The sequence below is a fragment of the Ochotona princeps genome, chromosome 17 (assembly GCF_030435755.1).
Source record: "Ochotona princeps isolate mOchPri1 chromosome 17, mOchPri1.hap1, whole genome shotgun sequence".
NCBI classification, from domain to species: domain Eukaryota; kingdom Metazoa; phylum Chordata; class Mammalia; order Lagomorpha; family Ochotonidae; genus Ochotona; species Ochotona princeps.
The window spans coordinates 52175125-52200688 of record NC_080848.1 but is presented as its reverse complement, the minus strand read 5'-3'; the positions used below and the strand labels follow the sequence as shown (position 1 = coordinate 52200688).

Below are 25564 nucleotides of genomic sequence, written 5' to 3'. Positions count from 1 at the left end.
AGTGCCTGAGCCCGAGCTCCCGCCCAGCTACCTGCTGATGCGCACACTGGGAGGCATCAGGCAGTGAGGACTCAGAGTAGGTCCCAGTCACCCTGCGAGGCACTCCAGTTGTCTTCTGGGCTCCCAGCTGTGGCCTGGCCCAGCGGCAACCTTTGCAAGCATTTGAGAAGTGAACCAGTGGGTGGGAAGTTATCTCTCTCTTCTTTTTAAACAAAGAAGGAAATTTTAAGAGAAAATGCTACTGGAGCTATAACAATTGCAGTTTTTAAGTTTATCTATGTGCTTGACAGCAGTTCATGATTTTAAGCTGACTTTACTTCTTAGTGTAAGCATGAATAATGACCTAAACCATTCTGGCCAAAGAGGGGTCATCAGAGAGAGCCCACATTTATTTCCAATTAAAGCATATTACCAGGGCTTATACTGTTGAGATGGTTCTTGGGAAATATTTGGACCAAGGGCACTGTGAAAATGTCTAGACTTCTACAAAGCCCCTGGTGGTCACTCTAAGAACTGAAACCAATTTCCCTTTCCTTCCTTCCTTCCTCCCTTCCTTCCTCCCTTCCTTCCTTCCTCCCTTCCTTCCTTCCTCCCTCCCTTTGGTAACTTTTTCTAGCTTTTATTCAGGCTTACTTGATAAAAATATGTCAGTATCAAATGGCCAATGTGAAGTTTCCGTGCACATACACCTTGTGAGAAGGTTCCCACATTCATGCTAATTAGCGTAACTTGTCCACCTTGCCTATTTGGTAATTACATTGTTTTTCCTTTATGATGACAGCACTTTTTAAAAAAAGATTGGTTCTTTTTTATAGATGTATTTATTTCTATTGGAAAGGCAGATTGGATTTGCAGAAAGACAGGTTCACTCCTTAAGTGGCCGCAATGGCCAGAGCTGAGCCAATCCAAAGCCAGGAGCTTCTTCCAGGTCTCCCACATGGGTACAAGGTCCTCAGGCTTTGGGCCATCCTCCACTGCCTTCCCAGACCACAAGCGGAGAGCTGGATGGGAAGTAGAGCAATCAGGACATGAACTGGTGCTCATATGGGATCTCGGCACTTGCAAAGTGAGCATTAGCCATTGGAGCCATCTCACTAAGCCCAATTGATTGATTGATTCTTGAAAGGCAGAGAGAATGCCCATCTTCTGGTTCCCTCCCAGATGATTGTCAGTGGATTGGGCTGAAGTCAAGAATCACAAATTCTACACAGGTCTCCCACGTGGATGGCAGGGACTCAAGCACATGGGTGATCTTCCATCACCTTCCCAGCATGTGAATCAGCAGGGAAGCTGAAATCCAACTGAACTGGGGCCTGAACCCAGGCACCGCACGGCGGGACTTTGGGTGTCTAACCGCTATTTCAAGCGCCAACCCCACAGATGCTTCTAGCTATATGATACGAGTGGCCCTAGGGCCTTGCTGGTCCAAAAGCTTCCTGGACCTTGTTAGAAAGGTCCACCTCAGACCCGAAGCTAGAGTCTGCAAGCAGGATCCTAAGGAGATTTTTGTGCATATTAATGTTTGAAAAGCAGCATAGCAGTCCAACTTCATTGCTTTTTTTATTACTGCATCTTTTTTTAAAGAGTTACAGAGAAAGGAGGAGAAAACAGAATTTCTGCCTGGGTATTTGCTCCACAAACGGTAGCAACAGCTGGGGCTGGGCCAGGCCAAAGCCAGGAGTTGGAGCTTTTTCCGGGTCTCAACTTCTGCTACTTTCTCAGGCACAATGACAGGAAGCTGAATTGGAAGTGAAGCAGCCAAGACTCGAACTGGTGCTCATATGGAATGCTGGCATCATAGGTGGAGGCTTAACCTGCTCTATTAACAGTGCCAGCACTAGGTCAATTTTCTTTTCAGTGCTATGCCATTACCTATTACCTGCAGATTACGATAGTTGATCTAATGTGTATTTCCAAAGTGTCACCTCTTACAGTCAAGCAGAAACTCTGCAGCCACGTTTGACCTGATGATCATCATTTCCTGCCTCTCTCTCCCAGGACATGTGCCCACTGGCCTCAAATGCCACCCTGACCAGGAGCACCTGATTTATCCGCTGGGTTGCACCATCCTCATTCAAGCCATCAATACTAATGAGCAGAATTTCCTGCACGGCCATGACAACAACGTCTCCTGTTTGACCATCTCCAAGAGCGGAAATTACATTGCCTCGGGACAGGTCACTTTCATGGGGTTCAAGGTGAGCGCAGTTCCTGAGAGTTGCCCTTCTTTCCTGCTTGTTCTTGCTGTCCCTCGCTTACTCTGTCCTGTCTGTGAAGGGGTGCCGTGTTTCTACACCCAATGCTGCAGGATGTGACTCCTGGCACTCAGGATGCCGAGTCTCCCTACGTCTGTTTCTGTTTGGTGACTGTCATATTAACAAGGCATGATGTCACCTCTGAAAAAAAAGAAGGTGGCCTGCTTAGACAGGTCGCTGCTTCCTCAGTTGTATCTACACATACCTGGTATGGGGTGAAGACATTGTTTGGCTTGTCTGGTCGGGGATTCCAGCTACTCCTCTTTTGGTCCAGCTTGCTGTTCATGGGTGTCCTGGGAGGTAGCCAGTGATGATTCAAGCGCTTGGGCTGCCTGTCTCCCGTGTGGGAGACAGGGTTGAACTCCAGGTACCTAGCTTCGTTTGGCTTGACCCAGTCCTGGCTGCTGCAAACATTTGGGGAGTGAAGCAACCGATGCAAGATTCCTCTTCCTCTTGCTCATTCTGTCTGCCTTTCCAATGAACTTTTTTTTAAAGATTCAAGTTTTATTTCTCAAAAAGCTTATTTGTTATTATTATACAGAGAGAAGAGGGACAGAGGGAAACACTTTCCTTTCACTCGTTCACTCCCCAGATGGCCACAATGACCTGAGCTGAGCTGATCCGAGGCCAGGAGCCTCTTCCAGATCTCCCACATGGGTGCAGGGTCCCCAGGACTTAGGCCAACTTCCTCTGCTTTCCAAGGCCACAAAAGGGAACTGGATGGGAAGCGGACCAGCAGGGGCAAGAACTGGTGCCCATATGGGATGCTGCATTTAACCTGTTGAGCCATTACAACCAGCTCAAATTAATTTTAAAGTATTTAAATAATAATGTGAAGCCTGTCTGTGACCTCACTGTATCTTCTGGCCCCCAGGCAGACATCATTTTGTGGGATTATAAGAAGAGGGAACTGGTTGCTCGGCTGTCGCTTCACAAGGGCAAGATTGAAGCGCTGGCCTTCTCGCCCAACGACCTGTACTTGGTGTCGCTCGGAGGCCCGGACGATGGAAGGTAATGAGCTAAGCATGTGGACTTATTTTCCCACCAGGCTTATCTCCAGGCGTGTTCCCTCTACTGTTCTCTCTGGACCTGTGTGTATCTGAGAGTACATGATGTGGAAAATAGAGAAATAAAACTATGTGAAACATGGAAAACAGTGGTTCTCACCCAGGTTTCATGTTGAAATCGCCTAAACATCTTTAGAAAGTTACCCATGCCCAGCTGTACTGCAGGGATTAGTGTGTTTGTTCCTGGGCTATAGGAGTTCCTGTGTTTCCCAGGTCATCCGATGATCCACTGCCTTGAACAGAAGCTGTCCTCACCATCATCAACACTAAACATAACAGGCACATACCTTTTTAAGCTTTATTTTATTATTGGAAAGGCAGATGTACAATTAGGGGGAGATACAAAGAAAAAGATCTTCCATCCACTTGTTCACTCCCCAAGCAGGTGCAACGGCCAGAGCTGAGTCTATCTGAAGCCAGAAGCTGGGAGGTTTTTCCAGCTCTTCCATGTGAGCACAGGGTTTCTAGGTCTTGGCCCATCCTCCACTGTAGCCCCAGGCCACAAGCAGGGAGCTGGAAGGGAAGTAGAGCAGCTGGCACACGAGCCAGTGCCCATATGGGGTCCCATGCATGCAAGGTAAGGACTTGAACCACTGGGCTGCTGTGCCAGGCCCCAAGCATGTGTCTTTTTGAGCACTATTGCATGACAGGCATATCCTGAATCTCATGATAGCGTTGTCTCACTGACACCTCCCGGCAATTCCAGGAAGTGGCAGTCATCGGGACCAGGCTACATGTGAAGAGCTTAGGTAAATCGGCTGATAACAAATTTGCAGTTCGGTGAGCCAGAAATGAGTTCACTCCCAACCCAATGCATACACGGTCCTGTCCCATAGCCATTGCTTCCCTATACAAAAAGGCATCCAGTTCAACTCTAGGGGGCGGACTGGGCTGCGAAATCCACCCTGTTCCGGCACCACCTGTCTGAGACCTGCTGGGTCTCTGCTCCTGGTCAAATCAAACAGACCAGCAGGACGGGCAGTTCTTTGGGTTCACCTCCTGAGCTCCCAGTGAACGCTCCTTCCCACCTTGTTGCTAATGGAGTTCCAGATACCAGTGTAGTTCAGAACACCATTCACTGAATGCTGCTCAGGTATCAGTCACTGCAACACCGCATGGTTGTGTCCGCTGCTTTCCTGTGTCTGTCAGTTTCCAGGTGCCCCTTGGCTGTCATTCTGTCCTCTCCTGTTTCCTAGATTGTGCCCTCTTTTCTTCACACTGGCTAATGTTTATCTGTTTAAACGTGTCCTTATCCTATTCCACCATCTTGATTCTCCCAAGCATTCTATTTCTTCTGATTAATTTCCAGGGGATAGGGGGCGATAAGGGGATAGGCCATATCCAGCCCCCCTACCATCCCAGTGCCTGAGGACAGGGTAAGGTCACTTAATATCAACCCTGGGCCACAATGGCACATGTTCTGAAGGTTTTTCCCAGGTGGATGTGATTGTTTAGAAATTTATCACTATCTTTGAAAAGCTTATCCTTTCTCTCCAAGTTATGTTCTTGGCACCTTTGTCACAAATCAGTTGTTGGGGGGCCGGCTTTTTGGCACAGTGAGTTAAATGACTGCAATGGCAACATTCCAGGTAGGAGTTGTTTTATCCCTGCTGCCCTACTTCTGATTCAGCTTCCTGCTAACACTCCTGCAAAAGTCGTAGAGGACAGTCCAGGTCGTCGTGGTAAAGCTTTTGCCTGGCCCAGCCCTGGCCCTTGTGTCTGTTCACAGGCGGAACCAAAAAATGGAACATCTTCCTTTGTCTCTATCTCTCCCTCTCTCTGTCACTTGGCCTTTCAAATAAATAAATAAATAAATAAATATTCAAGCAAAGCAGAAATTATTGGTGAGCCCAACATCATGGCATAGGGGTTCAGGCAGTACCAGCAATACCAGTATCTCTTAAGCGTGCTTGTTCACATCTTAGCTGCTCCGCTTCTGATCCAGGTCCCTGCTAATCTGCCTAGGAAAGCAGTGGAAAATGCCCACCCGCCCCCACAAGATCCTGACTCATGTGGGAGTCCTAGATGGCTTTCCAGGTTCTTGGCTTTGGGCTGGCTCAGCTTCATTGCAGCCTTTGTGGGGGAGGGTGAATCAGTGGATAGAAAATTCCTTCCACTCCATGTGGCTCTGCCTTTCAAATAAATCATTTTAAACTAGCTCTACCTATATGGATTAATTTTTGGGTTCTCTATCTCGTTGGTCTATGTGTTAATTTTCATACCAGTACCAAGCTGTTTTAATTGTTAAAACTTTAATAGTATTTTTTTTAAATCAGGGATTGCTATGTCTTCAGCATCCAAAGCCAGAAGTCAGGAACTTCATGTGGGTCTCTCACACTCAAGTGCTTGGGTCATCACTTGCTGCCTTTCCAGGCACATTAGAAGAGAGAAGGTTTGGAAAGAGAGCTGTTGCAACCTCCATACGAGATGCAGGTACTGCAGGTGATGGCTCAACTCGTTGCACAACAACCCTGACCCCTGTTTCTCTGCTGTGCATCTGCTGTGTTAGCCAGTTTTGTGCAGTTGTGTGCCTTTGTGGTGGTCCTCATGATCCTTTTATATCTAACACAGCGCTTCCTTCAGGGTGTCTGGTGGAGATAAATTCCCTCAGCTTGTGTTTGTCTGGAGCATCCTTGGTTTTGCCTTCATTCCTAAAAGTTAGTTTCACTGGATCTAGTGTTCTTGACCGGAAGTCTGTTTTCTTCTTTCAAGACCTTGACTGTATCCTCCTGTACTCTTCTGCCCTGTGGTGTTTCTGCGGAGATGCCTGCTGTTAGCCTAATGGATTCTCCTTCAGGTGGAACTTGGTATTTTTATCTCACTGCCTTTAGGATTCTCTCCTTATTCTTTTTATTTTATTTTTTTTTTTAGTTATTCTTTTCTGTAATACAGTTTTGTAGATATAGAGATTTCCCCTCCCTCTCCCACCATTTTCCCCGTATTATTACAGCAATGTACTCCTCCAGTAACAGTTACAAGTCAAACATTCGGCTATTGAAGTGCATCCTGCCATTGTGGGTATCAGCAACGGTAGATAATCTAGTATTACATTGTCAAGGTCTATTGAACAGTCTCACTGGGAGTCCTCTTCCTCTGGAGTTGATTTCCTTAATTCTTTCAACAGTTTGACTATACCTTGGAAAATGTGTTTGGAGTTGAATCCGGTTGGGACCCCTTGAGTCTCCTGTGCCTTGAAGTCCTTCTCTCGTTCAAGGTTTAGGAAGTTTCCAACTATGAATTTCATCAGATAGATTCTCAGTGCCTTTTCTTTCGCTTCTACAGGCATCAGGGGGTGGGAATATTTGTTCATTTGGTGGTATTTCATATTTTCATCTCCGTTCTTTTTATTTTAGTCCAGTTGGGTTATTTCCAAAGTTCTATCCTCAAACACAGAAAAATCTTCCCTCTCCTTGATCTGTTTTGTTGTTGAAATATGTTTTTTTAGTTTCATTAATCAGAGTTTCCAGTGCTGAGCTTTCTGATTCTTTTTCATGATTTCTGCCTCTTTGTTGGATGTCTCGTTCATATGATGCACTGTTGTCCGCATTTCTTTGAACTCTGTTCTGTGTCCCGTTGAGTTTGCTTAGGATCATTGCGTCGAATGCTTTTTCGGGCATGTCATGGATTTCCTGCAAACAGCCATCCATTCCTGAGGAGCCATTGTGTTCTTTTTGCAGGTGTCTTGCTTCCTGCCTTATTGTTTCCTGCTTTCCTAAGGTTGACGCCTGCACATCTGGTGCAACCGTCGCTCCTTCTTCACAGCGCAGCTTTTGCCGGAAAAGACTTTTTTTCTTTTTTGTTCAGATGGAATGTTAGTTGTCAGTTGAGCGGTGTGTTTGGCTTAGATTGTAAGGGAGGCCAGAGTGTGACCTCTGTGTGCTTCCTGCAGCTGTCATACGTGTCCGCAGTGTCTACGAGGACCACAGCTGGCTAGCCTGCCAAAACTCATCTGTCATGAACTTTTAGGACTCGCACTTTGGGAAAACAATTGGTTCAGTCTGTATTCCTCGGCAAATGGTAAAGGAACATAGTCTTTAGAAAGAAAAATAACATCTGAGTTTTGCGTAGGATTTAGTGTGTTGATACACTTTGACATGCTTTTTTATTGGCGCTTCACAAGTTTGTTACCAGTGAAGTTTGTGTTCATATGTTATCTCGTATTCACATTTCTCTTAATATATAGAAAGTCAAGAAAATTTTCATTGCATATCTTCCTTTAGTAGTCCTTCGTGCTTAGGCCATCTTCATTGGATGTTTTTTTTTTAATGATAATATGTACAGAAGTCTTCCATTAGTACTCTCAACTGGAGTTAAAGCAGCTGTTGTCAACTTTTGGAGTGAATAATGGCCTGGGCAGATTTGCAGGACATTAGTGTCAGGGTCTTACCCCAAGAGATGCTCTGCTCCTCCCAGTGAGAAATCAGGCTCTGGGGCAGGAAGGAATTGCCTCCAGCAAGGTAGATCTGACAGAGTTGTTCATCTGCTTTGTCATTTGAAGCTTGATGTTTAACTTTTATTTATAGAGAAATCGGGCAATTTTGAGAAGCCGAAGAAAAAAGGCAAGGGGCCTGGCATGATAACCTAGCAGCTAAAGTCCTTGCCTTGCATACACTGGGATCCCATATAGGCACTGGTTTTAATCCCAGCAGCCCCAGTTCCCATCCAGCTCCCTGCCTGTGGCCTGGGAAAGCAGTGGAGAATGGCCCAAAGCCTTGGGATCCTGCACTCACATGGGAGACCCGGAAGAAGCTCCTGGCTCCTGACTTTGAATTGGCTCAGCTCCTGCCATTGCAGCCGTTTGGGGAGTGAATCAGTAGATGGAAGATCTTCCTCTCTGTCTCTCCTCCTCTCTGTATATCTGACTTTCCAGTAAAGAAGGAAAAAAAGAAAGAGAGAGAGAGAGAGAGAGAGAGAGAGAGAGAGAAAGAGAAAGAAAGAAAGAAAGAAAGAAAGAAAGAAAGAAAGAAAGAAAGAAAGAAAGAAAGAAAGAAAGAAAGAAAAAAGAAGGGAGGGAGGGAGAGAGAGGGGGAGAAGAAGAAAGAGAGGAAGGAAGGAAGATGGTTCTATTGCTTCATCCTCCCATTGTGAGTACCTGCTGGTTTGTGTCCTAGCTGCTCCACTTCCCATCCAGCTCCCTGCTGTGGCCTGGAACAGCATTGAAGGATGGCCCAAATCCTTAGGCTCCTGCACCCACGTGGGAGACGCTGAAGAAACTCCTGGCTCCTGGCTCCTGGCTCTAGCTGTTGTGGCCATCTGGGGAGTGAGCCAGTGGATGAAAGATCTTTCTGTCTCTCTGTCTGTAAATCTACCTTTGCAATAAAAATAGATAAATCTTTTTTTAAAAATGTGAAAGAAACCTCGTTCTACTAGGAAAATGCACTATGCTTATTTCTGAAGAATTACCATGGTGCCAAGGACAAGGTTCTTGCGATTGGTTTTGGACAATTGGAGTCAACCTATGAGGAAAGATTTTGCCCAGACTACGCTAGCATCCCCCCAGAGAGACAGAAACACAAGCTACAAGTGGCCATGTTCTGTACTTAACCTTTGCATTTTTATAATCTTTTTATGAAACCCTTGGCACATTGACATTCAGGCTGTGCTGTAACCATAGACATCCATCTACCCACCCACATTTAGTTTCTTGTTTCTCATTCACTGCGATGACTGCATAGTGTTCTATTGTACAGAGGTGCTGCAATTCATTTTTATTTTTTCATTTTAAATTTGTTTTTGAAAAAATAAAGCTGTACCTAGCCATGGTTTCTAAAGAAACCATGTGTTCTTGCTGTGCCAGAAGATCCAAGATTCAAAATAAAAGTCTCCCAAGGCCACCCTTTGGAAGCATTTCACTCTACAGAGGCGCTTGCATTTGCTTTTTTGCATTTGAATTGAGATACATATCACATACCATAAAATGCACCCATTCGTAGTATGTCAATATATCGTGTGCAATTGACTGGCTCTTAGTGCATTCAGAGACTGTTCAGCCATTGCTGTGATCAGTTTTGAAGCATCTTCCCATTAGTGGTCACTCCCCACGCCTCCTCCCTGCATCTGTCTCTTGTCTGTGTATCTGCTTGTTGTCGATGCTGCACATAAATAGAACCACCCAGCAAGCGCCCTTTCACAACTGGCATCTTTGGCTGAGCAGCATATGTTCAAAGTCCACCCCTGGGTGGCACGAATCGGTACTTTGATTTTCATCATTAAGTAGTATCCCTTTGTGTGGCTATCGCGCATGTCAGATGATGGGTGTGTGGATCATTTGCACATCTTAGCTATGGTGAATCATGCTGCTATGAGTATTTATGAATGAGACTTTATATGGATGTGTTTTTTCTTCCTCATAGATAATGAGGCACTTGATTTTAACAGTCTTTGTTTTTGGGTTCACAATCTCATGAACATTTTAACTTTTTTAAGCAGTTAATTTTTTTGTTTTTCTACTTTAGATTGTGCCCCCACTATGACCAAAGAACATCCAGCTTCCTACTTCCTCATTCCTCATTGATCTTGGGTGTCCCTTGATTTTGACACTAGCTGTCACCCTACATTCCATATGAGGAAAAAGTTGGGAAGTACGGGCCAAGATGTGTGCCCTTTGCACTGTCTTCTTTTAAGTATTTGAACTCAGATATTTAACATCACATCACACACTCACCCAAATTTTTGGTTTGATTACTCAAGCATTGTTCAGCCTAGGATGAGACTGTATAAGTGGCCCCCAAAAACAGCAGACATAGCCTTAAACAAAGTATGGCGTCCCAGGCCAGCAGCACTGACGTTCTGTGGAACTTGGGAGAAAGGTGTGTTCTGAGGCTCATGCTGGCCCGGCTGAGTCAGGAACTCGGTGCATGGGGCCAGCAGTCTCTGTCCCAGTAATTCTCGTTCTGGTTCTGGGGCATGTTCAAGCTCAAGAATACTGCCTATAGCATCATCTTAATGACTTTCTTTTCTTTCTAAATATTTTTAAAATGGTTTTTAAAATTTATTTTTATTGAAAACAGATTTATTTTTTTTTTAAAGATTTATTTATTTATTACAAAGTCAGATATACAGAGAGGAGGAGAGACAGAGAGGAAGATCTTCCGTCCGATGTTTCACTCCCCAAGTGAGCCGCAACGGGCCGGTGTGCGCCGATCCGAAGCCGGGAACCAGGAACCTCTTCTTGGTCTCCCACACGGGTGCAGGGTCCCAAAGCTTTGGGCCGTCCTCAACTGTTTTCCCAGGCCACAAGCAGGGAGCTGGATGGGAAGTGGAGCTGCCGGGATTAGAACCGGCATCCATATGGGATCCCGGGGTGTTCAAGGCAAGGACTTTAGCTGCTAGGCCACGCCGCCGGGCCCGAAAACAGAGATTTAAAGGAAAGACTGAGAGAGAGAGATCTTCCATCTACTGGTTCACCTCCCATTGTGGCCAGAGCTGAACCAATCCAAAACCAGGATCCAGGAGCTTCTTCTGGGTCTCCCACATGAGTGCAGGGCCTCAAGGCTTTGGACCATTCTCTGCTGCTTTCCCAGGACACAAGCAGGGAGCTGGATGGGAAATGGAGCAACTGAAACACAAACTCCCAGCACTTTCAGGTGGAGGATTAGCCTATTGAGCCAATGTACCAGCCTCTCTTTCTTTGCACTTTGTTTTTCCCAACCCCTCCCCTCCCCTCTCTTCCCCTCCCCTCCTCTCCCTTCCCCTCCCCTTCCTTCCCTTTGCCTTCTCTTCCTTCCTCTCCCCTTCCCTCTACTCCCTTCCCCTCTCCATCCCTTCCCTTCCTTTCCTTTCTTCTGGAATACTTCCCCAAGGAAAATTCTTAAAAGAGAGACACGGGTGGTAAATTTTTCCTTCTGTATCTGAAGATCTCTTTGCTTTAACAGCTCATGTGATTGCTGGGTTACAAACGCTTTCCACATTTATAACCATTTTCCTTCCAAGCTGCTGAAGCTTCACCCCTGTGTTTCCTAATGTCCAGTGTGATTAAGGCCATATCTGGGTGGGGGGAGGGGGTGACAATGTGACTTGTTGTTGTTCCTCTGTAGATAAACAACAATTGTGTTGTTCTTTTTAGAACCACTGAAATGATTGTTATTCTGAAAGCTTTTCTTCCCATGATTCCTTTCCCCCACCTCCTTGCTCTGTCCCGGTCCTCCTTGTCTTGGCAGCGTGGTGGTGTGGAGCACAGCTAAGGGAGAGGCCATCTGTGGCAGCCCAGCGGCCGGCCTCAATGTGGGCAATGCCACCAACGTGGTCTTCTTCAGGTGCCGAGACGAGATGTTTGTTACTGCAGGAAAGTACGTGTCTGCATTCGGAATCATCCAAACCCACACACAGTACAATTTTTTTTTCCTTGCGTGGGGAAACATGGTCATTTCAGTCTTGGAAAACAATCCCTTGCGTGATAACTGTCCTGACTTTGTAGTCTTTAAAGCAAAATCCTTTTTAGCTGAAAGCATTCTAAATGCAGCTACTTTGGAAATTCTGTGATTGCTATGGAAAAGATTCTGCTTATGTGCAAGGTTCTTCGTTGCTGAAAACACGCGATCGCCCGTCTACACTCATGAAGTGATTCACACAGTTACGCAGAACCATTTGCTGCTTGGTATTTCTCACCACCTGCTCTTGGTTTCGGTCTCAGGAAGTGATAGTTTGTAAGGGAACTGTGCCAGCAAGTTTCAAGTGTTTAGATTATAAGACGTATGAGATCATTTCCAGTAGGGTTGGCTTTAAAAAAAAAACTGAATATTCGAAAGGCAGAAAGACTCAGAGAGATCTTCTATTCAATGGCTCATTCCACTGAAATGATTGCATCTAGGGCTGGTCCAGATTAAATCTAGAAACCTAAAATTCTGGCTGGATCTCTCAGGTGGCTGGCAGAGGCCATGGTCTTTAGCAGAGATCTGAGTTAGAAGCAGCGTCACCAGGACTTGCTCTGGCATTCCTCTTTGGGATGCTAGCAGGATGAATGGCAGCTTAAATCTCCACAAAGTCAGCCCCAAGTAAGCTCAGCTTTAACCAGCTGACGGTGGCCAAGCCGAGCAGCTGAACAAAGGCCAGCATTTGTCTCGCAGAATATATTGATTTACAGCTTCACAGTCATCAGAGTCATGACTGGAGCTTAAAAGAAGCTGAACGTATCTAACAGCATGCTTTTTAAAAATAGCCTGCACCAGGTCAGAGCCATGAACTCTGAAAACGTGGTGTTAACTAACTCTTTCAGTCCACCTTGAAAGGTAAAGACTATTGGGCCCAACACGTAGCCTAGTGCTAAAGTCCTCACCTCACACGCTCCCGGATCCCGTATGGGCGCCGGTTCTAATCTCAGCAGCCCTGCTTCCTATCTAGCTCCCACTTGTGGCCTGGGAAAGTAGTGAAGGACAGCTCAAAGCTTTGGGACTCTGCACCTGTGTGGGAGACCGTAGAGAGGCTCTGGGCTCCTGGCTTCAGATTGGCTCAGCTCCAGCCGTTGCAGCCGCTTGGGGAGTAAATTGTTGGATGGAAGATCTTTCTCACTCTCTCCGCTTCTCTCTGTTTATCTGACTGTCCAATAAAAATAAATCCTAAAAAAAAAAAAAAAGAAAGAAAGGTAAGGACTGTTGATTGCTTTTCCTTTCCAGACTATAGCGTCTGTGCTGGTTTGTGTTGGTATTAACTTGCTGGCTCCACCTTGCCATGTCCAGCGTGCCTTTGTCTCATGGCTGATCCTCTGGCAGAACTTCAGGGGCCTGCAGACTCCTTGGCCAACTTGAAAGCTAACTCCTACCAGACACATGTTTTTAAATATATGTTATATATGATTTATTATATTTCATATAATATATAACCACATAAATATAATATATAATATGTAATATAATGTATTATTATACATTATATTAAATATTATACAATATATTTTAATATATTGTATTTATTATATATTATTTATTTTATATATATATTTATTTATTTATTTATTTATCTGAAAGAGTTACAGAGATAGTTGGGAGGTGGGAGAGAGTGGACAGAAAGAGAGATCCCATCCACTGGTACTCTGCCCAAATGGCTTCACTGTCCAGGGCTGGGTCAAGCCAAAGTCAGGAGTCAGAACTCCATCCAGGTCTCCCATGTGGGTGTCAGGGGACCAAGCACTGGGGCTGCTTTGCTCTGTTTTGCCAGGGAAGAAGCCCCAAGTGTTTGGGCTCCTGGCACCCATGTGGGAGACCTGGATGAAGCTCCTTTCTCCCAGCTTCAACCTGTCTTAGCCTAGGTCAGTGTGGCCACTTGGGGAGTAAGCCAGTGGATAGATCTTTCTCTGTCTATCCCTCTCTCTGTAAATCTGAATTTCAAATAAATAAATCTTTTTTAAAAAAAAACTGGACTCTGTTACTCTTTTAAATAAATAAAATAGTAAAAGTTAATTTTTTATTTGACAGACAGAGTGATAGGGAAGCCGAGAGAGAGAGAGAGCACACTTGTTCTATTGGTTCATTCCACAAATGGCTGCAATGGCTAGGGTTGGGCTACGCCAAAATCCAAGAGTCTAGAACTCTATCCTGGTCTTCTGCAAGGGTGACAGGGGCTCCAGGACTTGGGCCATCTTTTGCTGCTTTTCCACATTCATTAGCAGGGAACTAGATCAGGTGTGAAACAGCCAGGACTCAAATTGGCACTTATAGGAAATGCTGGTGTCTCAGGCAGTGGCTTAACCCGCTGTGCCATGACACTGGCACCTAAATAAATACACATTAAAAAAAGAAGGGGTTAGTACTCTTCTCTTCCTCTTCTCCTCCAAGAGAATACAAAAGGAAAAGGATCAAGTTGAATATTAAATGTGTACTTATTTGAAAACAATCTGTTTTTCAAGATACTATTAAAGATGTGTTTATGGAAATATAATTTTGAGATGAATGTTCAATGCATGTTTATACAAATGTGATTTTTTGTGTGTGTGTTTTTGTTTTAGTGGGACGATTCGCGTGTGGGAACTGGATCTTCCAAATAGGAAAATCTGGCCAACTGAATGTCAGACAGGACAGATGAAAAGGATAGTCATGAGTATTGCAGTAGGTCTTACCTCGAGCATGATATTTTAAGGAACTATTATTAGCGCATGCACCTGCCAAGGGCTCTGTTTAGGGTGTGTGGGCTGGAGAGAGGGAGGGGAGCTGTGGATCCACAGGCTGCTGATGAGGAAGGGCAGGTGAGAGAGTTACTTCCGGAGCTCCGGAGAGGCTACATAGACATGGTCTGATTTAATGGGACCAGGGGCTGTCATCCGACACCCCAAGCGTGCTCACCTGATTGACAGCAGACCAGCCAGGGTGGCATTCACACCCCTCAGCACATCCCGATGCCACTCAAGTCGCTTCTGCCACCAGAAAGAAAATCTCTTAACAATGAAGCTCATCATTGAAATACATTCTGGCCCACAAAAAAAAGGAAACTGTGTATTTGAAATGTGGATTCGGAGCCTCATATATAGAACTCCGTTCCCCAGCAACTCACTCCTCCTTTTGAATGCGTATCACCTTACAGACCTTGGGAAAGGTGGATGAGACGGAGCAAGCATGTGTCCTCTACCGAGGAACACACCTTCATGCAAGGAGCCCACTGCAGGTGTTTGAGGAGCCTACACTGACAGGGATGTGTGTTCACATCACATCCAAACCAATTTTCAGACCCAGTGACACAGGGCAATCATTGGATTCCAGTATTTCCTCCAGTTCTTTACTTATGTGAAAGATAAAGTTACAGACAGAGGGAAACACACACACACACACACACACATACAAACACACATTTTCCCTCCATTGGTTTACTCACCACATGGCCCCAGTAGCTGGGCTAAAGCCAGGAGCTGTGAGCCAGAAATAGCATCTGAGTCAGCCATGTGGATGGCAGGGATCCAAGCATCTGGGCCATCTTCCACTGCTTTGCCAGGTGTATTAGCATGAAACTGACAGGTGTGGATGGGAAGTGGAGCAGCCAGGACTTGATCCTGTACTTGTAAGGAATGCTGGCATCATAAGTGGTAGCTTAGCCTCCTATGGAGCAAGCCTGCCCCCTCCCTCCAGTTGTACATTTGGTTCTGATCCTGCTCACCGTGGAGTTGTTCTTACTTTGTAAGGCAGAAGTAGCCATGAGCATCTTTGCAGGTCTTCCTCGGGGTTTTCAGACAAAGCTTGTCCCACTGCTGACTGGGGACCGATGGGTGTTCCTGAGACAAGGCAGCCACTTAGGTTTCTCTTCCTGTCTTCCTCAGATGGCCGAAGATGACAGCTTTTTCTACCTTGGCACTACAACTGGAGATATCCTAAAAATGAACCCCAGGACCAAACTGCTGACAGATACAGGGCCCCTAAAGGACAAGTACAGTCTGGTGAGTTGAGATCCGCAGGACCCACTCTGTTCTGACGTTGCCTTCCCTGCACTGGCAGCACTGACTCACATTAAGAAAAAAGTCTAGAGGCCAGTGCTATGGCTTAGCAACTCCAACATCCCATATGGGTAGTGGTTCGAATCCTCCATTTCCCATCCAGTTCCCTGCTAATGCACTGAGAAGGCAGTGGAAGATGGCTCAAGTGCTCAGGACCCCTGCACCCACGTGGGAGACCCAAAAGAGGCTCCTGGTGCCTGTCTTCCACCTGATCGCTGCGGCTATTTGGTGGAGCAAACTGGCGAATGAAAGACCTCTCTTTTTCTCCCTTCTCTAATTCTGTATTTTACATAAATAAGCCTTAAAATTGAAATCTCATGGAACAGAGGAAAAGCCAGTGACATCTTCAAGGCCACAGCTAAATTTACAAGTTGCATCGGCTCGTTTCTTCCAGCAAAGTCCTTCCTTGGTGTTCCCAGTGGAGAGCACGGTGTGATTTGGAACCCTGGTGGTTTCAGTCCAATTGCCACATGTGAGAGAAATGTACTCTGATCTGCAAGACCAAATATATAATCTCTACTCTGGCAACTAGATTTTAGATTTTGCCTGCCCCTCTCCCCATTGTTGTAAGTCATGAGCAAGACCTAGAAATAGTCAGTGGTTTTTCATCTTCAGAATTCATCACAATTCTGGTTGAGAGTCCAGTGAGAGACATTGATTTCTGCAACGAAATAAAAAGCCTGCCACTGAAGGGTAACTTTATATAACAGCACTGCTATTTCCAGCACCCCAGAAAGTTACGAGGCCTGTTTCTACTCAACTTTGCGTTGGAAAGCCTGTGCTGGATTCTGCACCTGCCTATCTCAACTCTGATAACAGAACAGATGGCTTTAACTAAGCTTAGATACTTCTCCTCTGAGCATATATTCTCAAGAAAAACCCTGAAGTGGTGCACAGTGCTCCTGGGAAAATGTCAAGCGTGTCCTTCATCCTAGAGTCCTTTACTATTCAAGCTTTTGAGGCAGCCCATGTAGATGAGAGGAAAGTTCGAGAAGAGGGAGAAGCAATGCCACAGGAAAGTAAAAGGTGTCCCAATCCATGTTTTTCATTTTATTTGTTTTAAAGGTTTATGTTATTAATGGAAAGGCAGAGTGACAGAGGGATGGAGAGACAACGAGATGTAAAATAAAGCTTCTATATGTTGATTCACTGCCCAATTGCCCAAAACAGCTAGGACTGGGCCAGGCACTCAGTCTAGGTCTCCCACATGAGTGGCAGGGACCAAGGATTTCAGCCATCTTCCTCTGCTTTCCCAGGCTCATTAGCAGGGAGCTAGATCAGAAGTGGAGTATCTGAGAGTCAGACTGGCATGCCTGTCTGGGATGTGGGAATCACAAATGGCAGCTAGACCCAATGAACCCCAAGTAGCCCCTCAACTTATTTGGAGGGCAATATGTTAAGCAAACAAAGGCAAGGTGGTTGCAGTTGAAGGAAGGCAAGGCTTGCAGCCCTGTTGGTAATTAACTCCTGAGGTCCTTCCCAAGGCCTTCGGAAAGCACTCCCTGGAGGCTACTCATCTGCATGTGTGTGCCTTGCCAGCACTTGGGGACCAGATTGGAAGCAAAGGAGTGACTACTTCAACTGGCTCTCTGATATGGGAAGTGAGTGTCCCAAGTAGTGGCTGAACCTGATGTGTCCACCTAACTGCCCCCAAAGAACTCTTTAAAAACTCAGTCAGCAGCTTGATTTAAAAAAATGGGACTTTAGTGCTCACTTTGGCAGAACATATACTAAAATTGGAATGAAAAAAAATGGGACCTTAGTAGGTACTGATTCAAAGAAAATGTGCAGATAGAAAATCAGCGCATGAAAAGCTGTGGCATTAGGGAAATTCAAAGTTAACTGGGATGCCTGTGGGAACAGTCAGAAGGTGCAGGGTTGACACCACCAAAACCTGAGGATGAATCTCGTTCATCACTCGCAGGAACACAGGACAGCCACTTAGGAAGACAGTTTGGCCATCTCTTACCAAATTAAATTCAATCAGCCCTTATCAGCCGATCCAGCAATTGCACTCCCTGACATTCATCCAAAGGAAGTGAAAATGTATGTCCAGAACATATAGGAGCCAAGCTGGGACTTGCACCCAGGCACTCTGATGCAAAGTGGGGGCATCCCAAGTGATATCCAAACCGCTCCACCAAACACCAGCACATGAACATGCCTTTTCTGTCAAGCCTACCCTATGATATCCCTAATGGATCCATCAGGCCAAGCCCTCGTGACCCAGGCACTTCCACACACTGTTACACTTTGGCAGTTCAGGATCCCACATGTGAACTTTAGGGAGCATGCTCAACCCACAGGAGTCACACCCGTTTGAAAACCAGAGCTGCATATTGGATTCCATACAGTGACTCAAACTCCAAGGACTGCTTCCAGTTGTAAACATATGTCTGGCAGTTGGTAAGACTTTGCACCACTTGCTTTACTTGAGAAAATACTGGAGTACTTTGAAAAGGTTTTAGAAAAATGGAGCTAAGAGTTTAGGGATGGGCTTTGTGTGGCGCATTGAGTTTGGAGTGCTGGCTTGACTCCTGTCTACTTCTGATTCGGCACCCTGCTGGCATGTCTGGGTAGATGGAGGATGATGGCCCAAGTGCTTGAGTTTCCTGGCTTCGGTGAGGCCCAGCGATGACTGTTGAGGGCATTTGGGGAATAAGCCAGTGGAGAAAGAACACTGTCTCTCACATATACACATTTTTAGAATGAGTTTACTTTGGTGCACTTTTTTGGGAAAGCCATGCATAGGATTTTCATAATATACATCTTCCATGAGCTTTTTGAAGACTCTTTGTGCAATCACCATGCAGAAAGTATTCTTTTGTACTTAAGATTTATTCATTTTTATTGGAAAGGCAGATGTATGGAGAGAAGGTGATTCAGAGAAAAGGAGCTTACACCTGCTGGTTCACTCCCCAAATGGCCGCAGCAGCCTAAGCTGAGCCGATCTGAAGCCAGGAGTCGCATTTGGGTCTCCCATGTGGGGGCAGGGTTCCAAGGCTCTGGGCCATGCTCTGCTCTTTTCCTGGGCTACCAGCAGGGAGCTGGATGAGTAGTGGAGCAATTGGGACACAAACTAGTGTTCATAGGAGATGCTGGTGCTTGAAGGTGGAGGTTGAGCCAGTTGAGCCATTGTGTACTGCGTCCTCTTCTGTGCTTTCTTTAGATGACAAATATGGTATGGTCTTGCCCATTTGTGAGAATTAAGCTCTAGTGAAAACAGTGGTACTGGGGGGCACACACTACTGGGCCTGTGCTTATGCTTTCTGTTTTCAAGTGCAGTCAAGTGCATATCCAAATGTTACTTTCAGTAGATTGAAGATGCACAGGTGGTTTTAGGGAAGAGTGATAATGAAGCAGGTTCGCTTCTTGTGAGGCCAGGGCCTCCTTCCTGCCATGTGAGTTCACTGTTGTCATTATTACCGTTATTATTATTTGAAAGACAGAAGTTCTGAGAGACTCTTCCACTCACTGATTCACTCCCCTAGTGCCCCATAGCAGCTGGGGTCTTGCCAGGCTAAAGCGGGAGGGTGCACACACCTGGGCCATCACCTGCTGCCTCCTCAGATATGCCTTAGCAGGAATTGGAAGCAGAGCTCGGACTTGAATGTGGGAGCTCCAACCTGGCATGCATGTACCCCGAGTGGCATCACAACAGCTAGGGCAAACACTCATCTTCCATTGTTGGCTTTGAATCTTCTAGCCAGCCTAGGGGGCTTATCATGAGGAACACCTTCATGACCTTCATGCCATGCAGGCAGCATGTGCTGCACGGACATGACCTTGTCCATGCTTGTTGCATCGAGTCTCACGTTGATTCTTAACTGTGAGACAGTCCAACCTTTTCCTCAGTACCGTCTTTCTCCCTAGGGAGTGTCAGCCATCAAGTGCCTGAAGATGGGGGGTTTGCTGGTGGGCTCTGGAGCTGGATTGCTGATGTTCTGTAAAAGTCCCAACTACAAGCCCATCAAGTAAGTTCTGGGGCCCACAGAAGTGAGGGTGGGTGGAGACCCTCTTGAGGGGGCTTTGCTTCAAGTTAATAAGCAAATGACATTGACAGATTTGGTTGAAAACTTTCATCTCATGCAGTTGAGAAGCTGGATCCACAATAGATGGTTGGGTATTTTTTTTTTTTTTTTTGTCAGTGACCGTGCTGGATTAAACCCGAGTAGTCCAAAATCGCCTGGAAGAACAATGCCCTCCCTCTTCATAAACCTGCTAAGGTTTTGTTTACCTAACATATTCAGATGCGATGAAGGAAATAGAATGCTATAAGCTTGCCTGACAATTAATATCAAGTTGTAAACCTCCAGAATTGTTTTGTGAGATTTGTTGCGCAATAGGTGCCCAAGCATGTGTAAGATCACAGTTGCATTCCGGAACAGTTCTGAAGTTGCCACATGGTGCACCTGCATCCCTTATCTGAGTGCCTGATTCCCCAGGCCTGGCTGTTCTAGTTCTGATCCAGCCTCATCCTGATACACACACCCCACGAGGCAGCAGGTGATGGCTCAAGTCCTTGGGTCCCCTGCCTCGGACGTGGGAGACCCAGGTTGGGTTCCCAGCTCTAAGCATGCCAACTGCTGAGCCAAATGCTTGCCGCCTGTACCTACGACATTTTCTATTTGTATTTTAATGTAATGTGAGCATTATAAGCATTGTTAATCTTATCACATAACCTTTTTATTATTTGTGGTAAAATCTGCATATATTACATAATCTTTAAACACCATTCTAATGGCAAGGCAACTATTCTGTGAAATTGGTGTCCCACTGATCATTTAACCATTCAGTTATCCATTCACAATGCTTCTACCTGTTCACTCTTTTAAAAAAGGTTATAACAGCATCCTTTGACATAAAGCTTGTTTTTTTTCTCCATCGGATTTTAGAATTGTTTCCCAGAAATGGAGTTAATAAAGGGTTTGTTTGCCATGGTCATTTGTACCTATACACCTGCTTGTACCTATACCCTCTCTTCAGATTCAGCCCATGTTGCATAACCTATTTCAGCCTCTCTCTTTACGTATATATAAATATAATATATATTCTGTATAAACATACATAAATATGCTATAATGCATATTATAGCATATATAAATACATATCTAAAACTTACAAACCTTCTCTGTTTTAACCTGCACTGACCTTTCCCATGGCTGACCATGGGCAAGAAACATCGAGAAGAACTCGTGCCCCTCCCACTGACTCACAGATCACGAGCCTGATCCGCATCTTCTGTCACACACCAGATGGTCCATGAGCTTCCTGGTTGAGTGACTTCCCTTGGCCTTTTCCTCCTTCTTTTAAAGGAAAATTCAGCTCCAAGGGGGCATCTCTTCCATCACGCTGCGGGGAGAAGGACACCAGTTTTTCGTAGGAACAGAAGAATCACACATCTACCGCGTCAACTTCACCGATTTCAAAGAGACTCTGATTGCGACGTGTCACTTCGAGGCTGTGCAGGACATTGTGTTCCCGTTGTAAGTAGCACAAGACAAGAGGGAGGTGGTGGAGATGTGACGCGGTGCGCCAGAGGATGGAAGTATATGATTGCTTCCTTTCTTCTTAAATGTTTCTTAGCTTCACAAATTATTTTTAATACACTTTCTAAGATTGACTCTTCCAATAAAACCATTGTGGAAAGGTACACGCCCCCTCGGGATCTTTCTGGCTTTTACAGTGCTATCTCGAAAAGCCAAGAAATCCTCTTTAAACAAACAAACAAAAACAAGAAAAACATCTTTCCAATTCTCGGTTCCCTTTGGGGTCATGTAGATATCACCAACTATGGTGGTGGGCACATACATTTCTAAAATGCATGTCTGTAGTATTTTTTGAGAAATCTCATCCGAAATAAATAAAACAACCATCAACTTATTTTTCAAATGTACATAAGGAACCAGCACTGTGGTGTAGTGGATAAAACTGCCTCTTGAGGCCCCAGCATTCCATATGGATGCCAGTTTGAGACCTGGCTGATCTACTTCCCATCCAGCTCTCTGCTAATGTGCCTGGGAAAGCAGTGACAGATGGCCTAAGTGCTTGAGCCCTTGAACAGGAGAGACCTGGAAGAAGCTCCTGGCTTTGGTCTGGTCCAGCCTGATCTTGCAGCCAGGCTGGGAAGTGAGCCAAAGAATCGAAGATTCTCTCTCTGTCTCTCCTCCTTTCTCAGTAATCCTGCCCTTCAAATTATGTAAGAGGCAAGGACAGAGCACTTATATCCACTTCCCAAACACCTACAACAACCAGGGTGGAGGCAAAGACCAAAGCTGGGTGCCAGGGACTCAATCCATGTCTTCCATGTGGGTGACAGAAACCCAATTACTTGAGCTATCATTATTGTCTCCAAAGGTCTGCATTGACAGGAAGTTGGAGTCAAAATTCGGGGGTGGGTATCAAACCCAGACCTTTTGATTTGGGCTGCAGGCTTCTTAACTGCTAGGCCAGACACCTGTTCCTCTCAGGCTTTAAGTTCGTTCACACTTAAAAGTTCACAGATAGTTGGGTCTTCAGTTTCATGTGTTTCCTTTTCTTACCGTTTGTTGTAGGGATCACGTTTTATATGATCCAGTCTTCCACTTCCCTATTGCACATGATTTAGAAACTTTCTATTCACTTAATGTTTCCACTTGCATCTTTTAATTTCTTAAACATGCTTTTTCTTCTTTTAAAAGTGAAGTATTTGTTTGAGAGACAGAGTGATAGAGAGAAAAAACTAGATAGACAGATGGGTAGCTAGTTAGCTACCTGGATCTTCCATCCAGTAGTTCACTCCCCAGAAGCCCACCATAGCCAGGCTGAAGACAGCAACCGGGAACCAGGAACTCCAACTCCATCCTTACCTCCCATGTGGGTGGCAGTGACCTCAACACCTGTGTTCCAGAAGCAGTGGCAAGAAATCAGGTCAGAGGTGGAAGAGCTAAAACTCAAGCTAGCACTTGGATGTAGGATTCAGGTGCTTCAAATGGTGACTTAACGCACTGCACCATATCACCCATCTCTACACTTGCCTTTGTAGAATTCAGGCTAAATACATTTTTTTTCAAAGTCTACACAGTTAGCCAACATTAATAACCCATGTGCTGAAGCGCCAAAAGTCTTAGCATGCTGTTTTGTTTTGCTCTTCACTTTGCCTTCACCCTCTCATGCTAAAATTATTTGTAATTATAGACCCATCATCATCATCATCTTCTTCATTTCCATCAATTATGGAGATTTAATGCTACTTTCTGTAAATGTTTGCTTTTATTGTTCTCTTTACTTGAGAGGCAAAGAGAGAGAGTGAGAGAAAGAGACTCTGGTTTGCTGGCTCACTTCGCAAGTACCTGTGAAGGCTGGGACTGGGCTGAACCAAAGTGGGAATCCAGGAACTCAATTCGGGTTCCATGCAGGTGGCAACCGTGTTGCTTTAATCATCACCACCGCCTCCCAGCACCTGCAGTAGCAGGAGGCTGACATCAGGGAGCTGGAGCCCAGACTTGAACCCATGTGCCCCAATATGGCATGGGGGTGACTTCAGTGTTACCTCCATCACTAGACTAAATACATGTCCCTCCTCTTTTGTTTATTTATTTGCTTGTTTATTTATTGGCTCATGCATTAGTCCTCTTGGGTACCTCTTACTTGTTTAATTTCTTAGAAGATGGCCTTTGTATATAAAATGTGATTCCTTCTTATCTGAAAATATCTTTGTTTTACCTTCAAACTGAAAAGATAGTTTGGTGAGGTATGTAAAGTATTTCGATGAAGTTGGTATGGAAATATAACTTATCTACAGAAAGTGCAAAGAGTATTGATACCTCAGTTATCATGCCTAATAGGAAAATCTTCCAAAAGTTCTTGGACATACACATTATGGAAAAAAAGTGCATGAAATTTAATAGTCTTCTACTGAAATAAATGTGTATTTTAATTCTATTTTTCCAAGACTTTGAAGAAAATTACCATGTTAACTTCTAGTCCCTTAGATTCTTTTTACCTGCTTTTTTTTTCTTCAAGATGTATTTATTTGAAAGATTGAGTTACACAGAAAGAGGGAGGGGCAAAGAGGAAGATAGATCTTCCATCTGCTGGTTCACCCCTGAGATGGCCTCAGTAGCTAGAGCTGGTCCAGGCTGAAGCCAGGAGCCAGGAGCTTCCTCCAGTTCTTCCTTGTGCTTAGCAGGGGCTTATGCTTTTGGCTTTTGTCAGTTTGTCCAAAAAAAGCACCTTTCTCTTACCTGGAATTCAGTGAGCTTTTTGGACCTGTAAGCTGATGGTTTTTCACAAATTGAGAAATTCTCATGCATTATCTCACCCTTGCTCATTCCTGTCCTCTTGAGATTAAAATTTCACATGTTGAGTAATTTGGTATTTTCCCACCAGACTCTAACTTGTTCTTTTTTTTTTTTTTTTCAAATTTTTTTTGGTGAAGATGTAATCTCTATTTAATCTTCCTTTAAGTTTACCATCTCCAATCTGTTGTTGAGCTGATCTAAGTGAAACTATTTTAGTGACTCTGCTTTTCACTTAAAATAAATACATACATATATACATATATATCATATAATGCTAGACACATGTGCTCTCTAGTGTTCCGTTGAGATTGCCTGTTCGTTTATTGATATCAGAACTTCCTTTAGTATTTTAGATGTGTTTAATTCATTTTGTTTTATTTATTTGAAAAGGGGTGAGAGAGAGAGAGGAAAGAGAGAGAGAAAGAGATTGCTGTGTCATCTGCTGGTTTATTATCCAAATGTTCACAAGAGCTGAGGCTGGGTTGGGCTGGTGCTGTACATTGGGAACTCAGTCCAGGTCTCCCACGTAAATGGCAGGGACTCAAGTGCCCGAACTGTCCCCTGCTGCCTCCCAGAGTGTGCAGTGGGCAGGAAGTGGAACTGGGAGTGAAGTTAGAACTTGGACTCACATACTCCAGTGTGGGATGCAGGTGGCCCAGCACGGTCCTTAGAAACCCTATGCCAAATGCTTGCCCCCAACTGTATTTTAAATATCTGCTTTGCTGCTTTTGCTAATCCAATACCTGAGTCTGTTTGGGGTCTGTTTCTTTTGACTGCCTTTTTCCTGAGTCACATTTTTTTTCTGTCTGACAATTTTTTTTTTTTTGTAAAAACTTGGTACTATGCATAATACATTGTAGCAAGTCTATTCTCTGAGGATTGTTCATATGGACTCAATTTTTTTCTTCTCTCACAGAATGCATCAGATGGTATTTCCATTGCTTCCCACTGCTGCTTTTTTTAGCCTGGTCTTGAGTTTTCTTGTGAGCTTGCATTATTTGGCAGTCACTCAAGGGTCTGTGCAGAAATGAAGCTAAAATTTCCTTGCTTCTAGTGAGGTATGAATCACCAGAAAAAAATATATTTATGTATTTAAAAATATACCTGTAAAAACATGCCTTTATTTTGGATCTGCATCTACAGAGCTACCTATGAATCTTTATTATTACTGTTTCAGATTTATTTGTTTATTTGAAAGGTGGAATGGCAGAGAGAAGGAGAGGCACAGAGAAAGTCAGATCTTCCATCCACTAGTTGGCTGCTCGCCCAGTGCCCACAACAGCTGGGGCTGGGTCAAGCAAAAGCCTGGAGCCAGGAACTCATCTCAGTCCTCTCCATGGGCAGTAAGGGCCCGCATACTTGGGCCATCACCTGCTACCTTCCCAAAGCACATTTAGCAGGAGGCTGAATGGGAAGCAGATGAGCGGGGACCTGAACTGGCACTCCTGTAGGAGAGTCCAGTGTCCCAGACGGCAGCTTAACCCACTACACCATGATGCCAACCCGTGGATATTTTTTTAAAGGATGATTTACCAAAACAATGTTAAT

At 44.9% G+C, this 25564-nt stretch overlaps 1 protein-coding gene across 3 annotated transcripts in view; it reads left to right on the top strand.

Moving 5' to 3' along the window:
• Window positions 1–25564, top strand: part of CFAP52 (cilia and flagella associated protein 52) — a 48971-nt gene that overhangs the window by 7708 nt on the left and 15699 nt on the right. For 2 of the 3 annotated variants that reach the window (XM_058675602.1, XM_058675600.1), the window contains exons 2-8: window positions 1999–2198; window positions 3130–3266; window positions 11482–11610; window positions 14262–14361; window positions 15561–15677; window positions 19608–19708; window positions 21050–21220. In XM_058675602.1, the coding sequence (XP_058531585.1) occupies window positions 2187–2198; window positions 3130–3266; window positions 11482–11610; window positions 14262–14361; window positions 15561–15677; window positions 19608–19708; window positions 21050–21220 (767 nt within the window). In that variant the 5' untranslated portion in view covers window positions 1999–2186. The remainder of the gene's footprint in view (window positions 1–1998; window positions 2199–3129; window positions 3267–11481; window positions 11611–14261; window positions 14362–15560; window positions 15678–19607; window positions 19709–21049; window positions 21221–25564) is intronic. The other variant, XM_058675601.1, reaches the window with a different exon arrangement.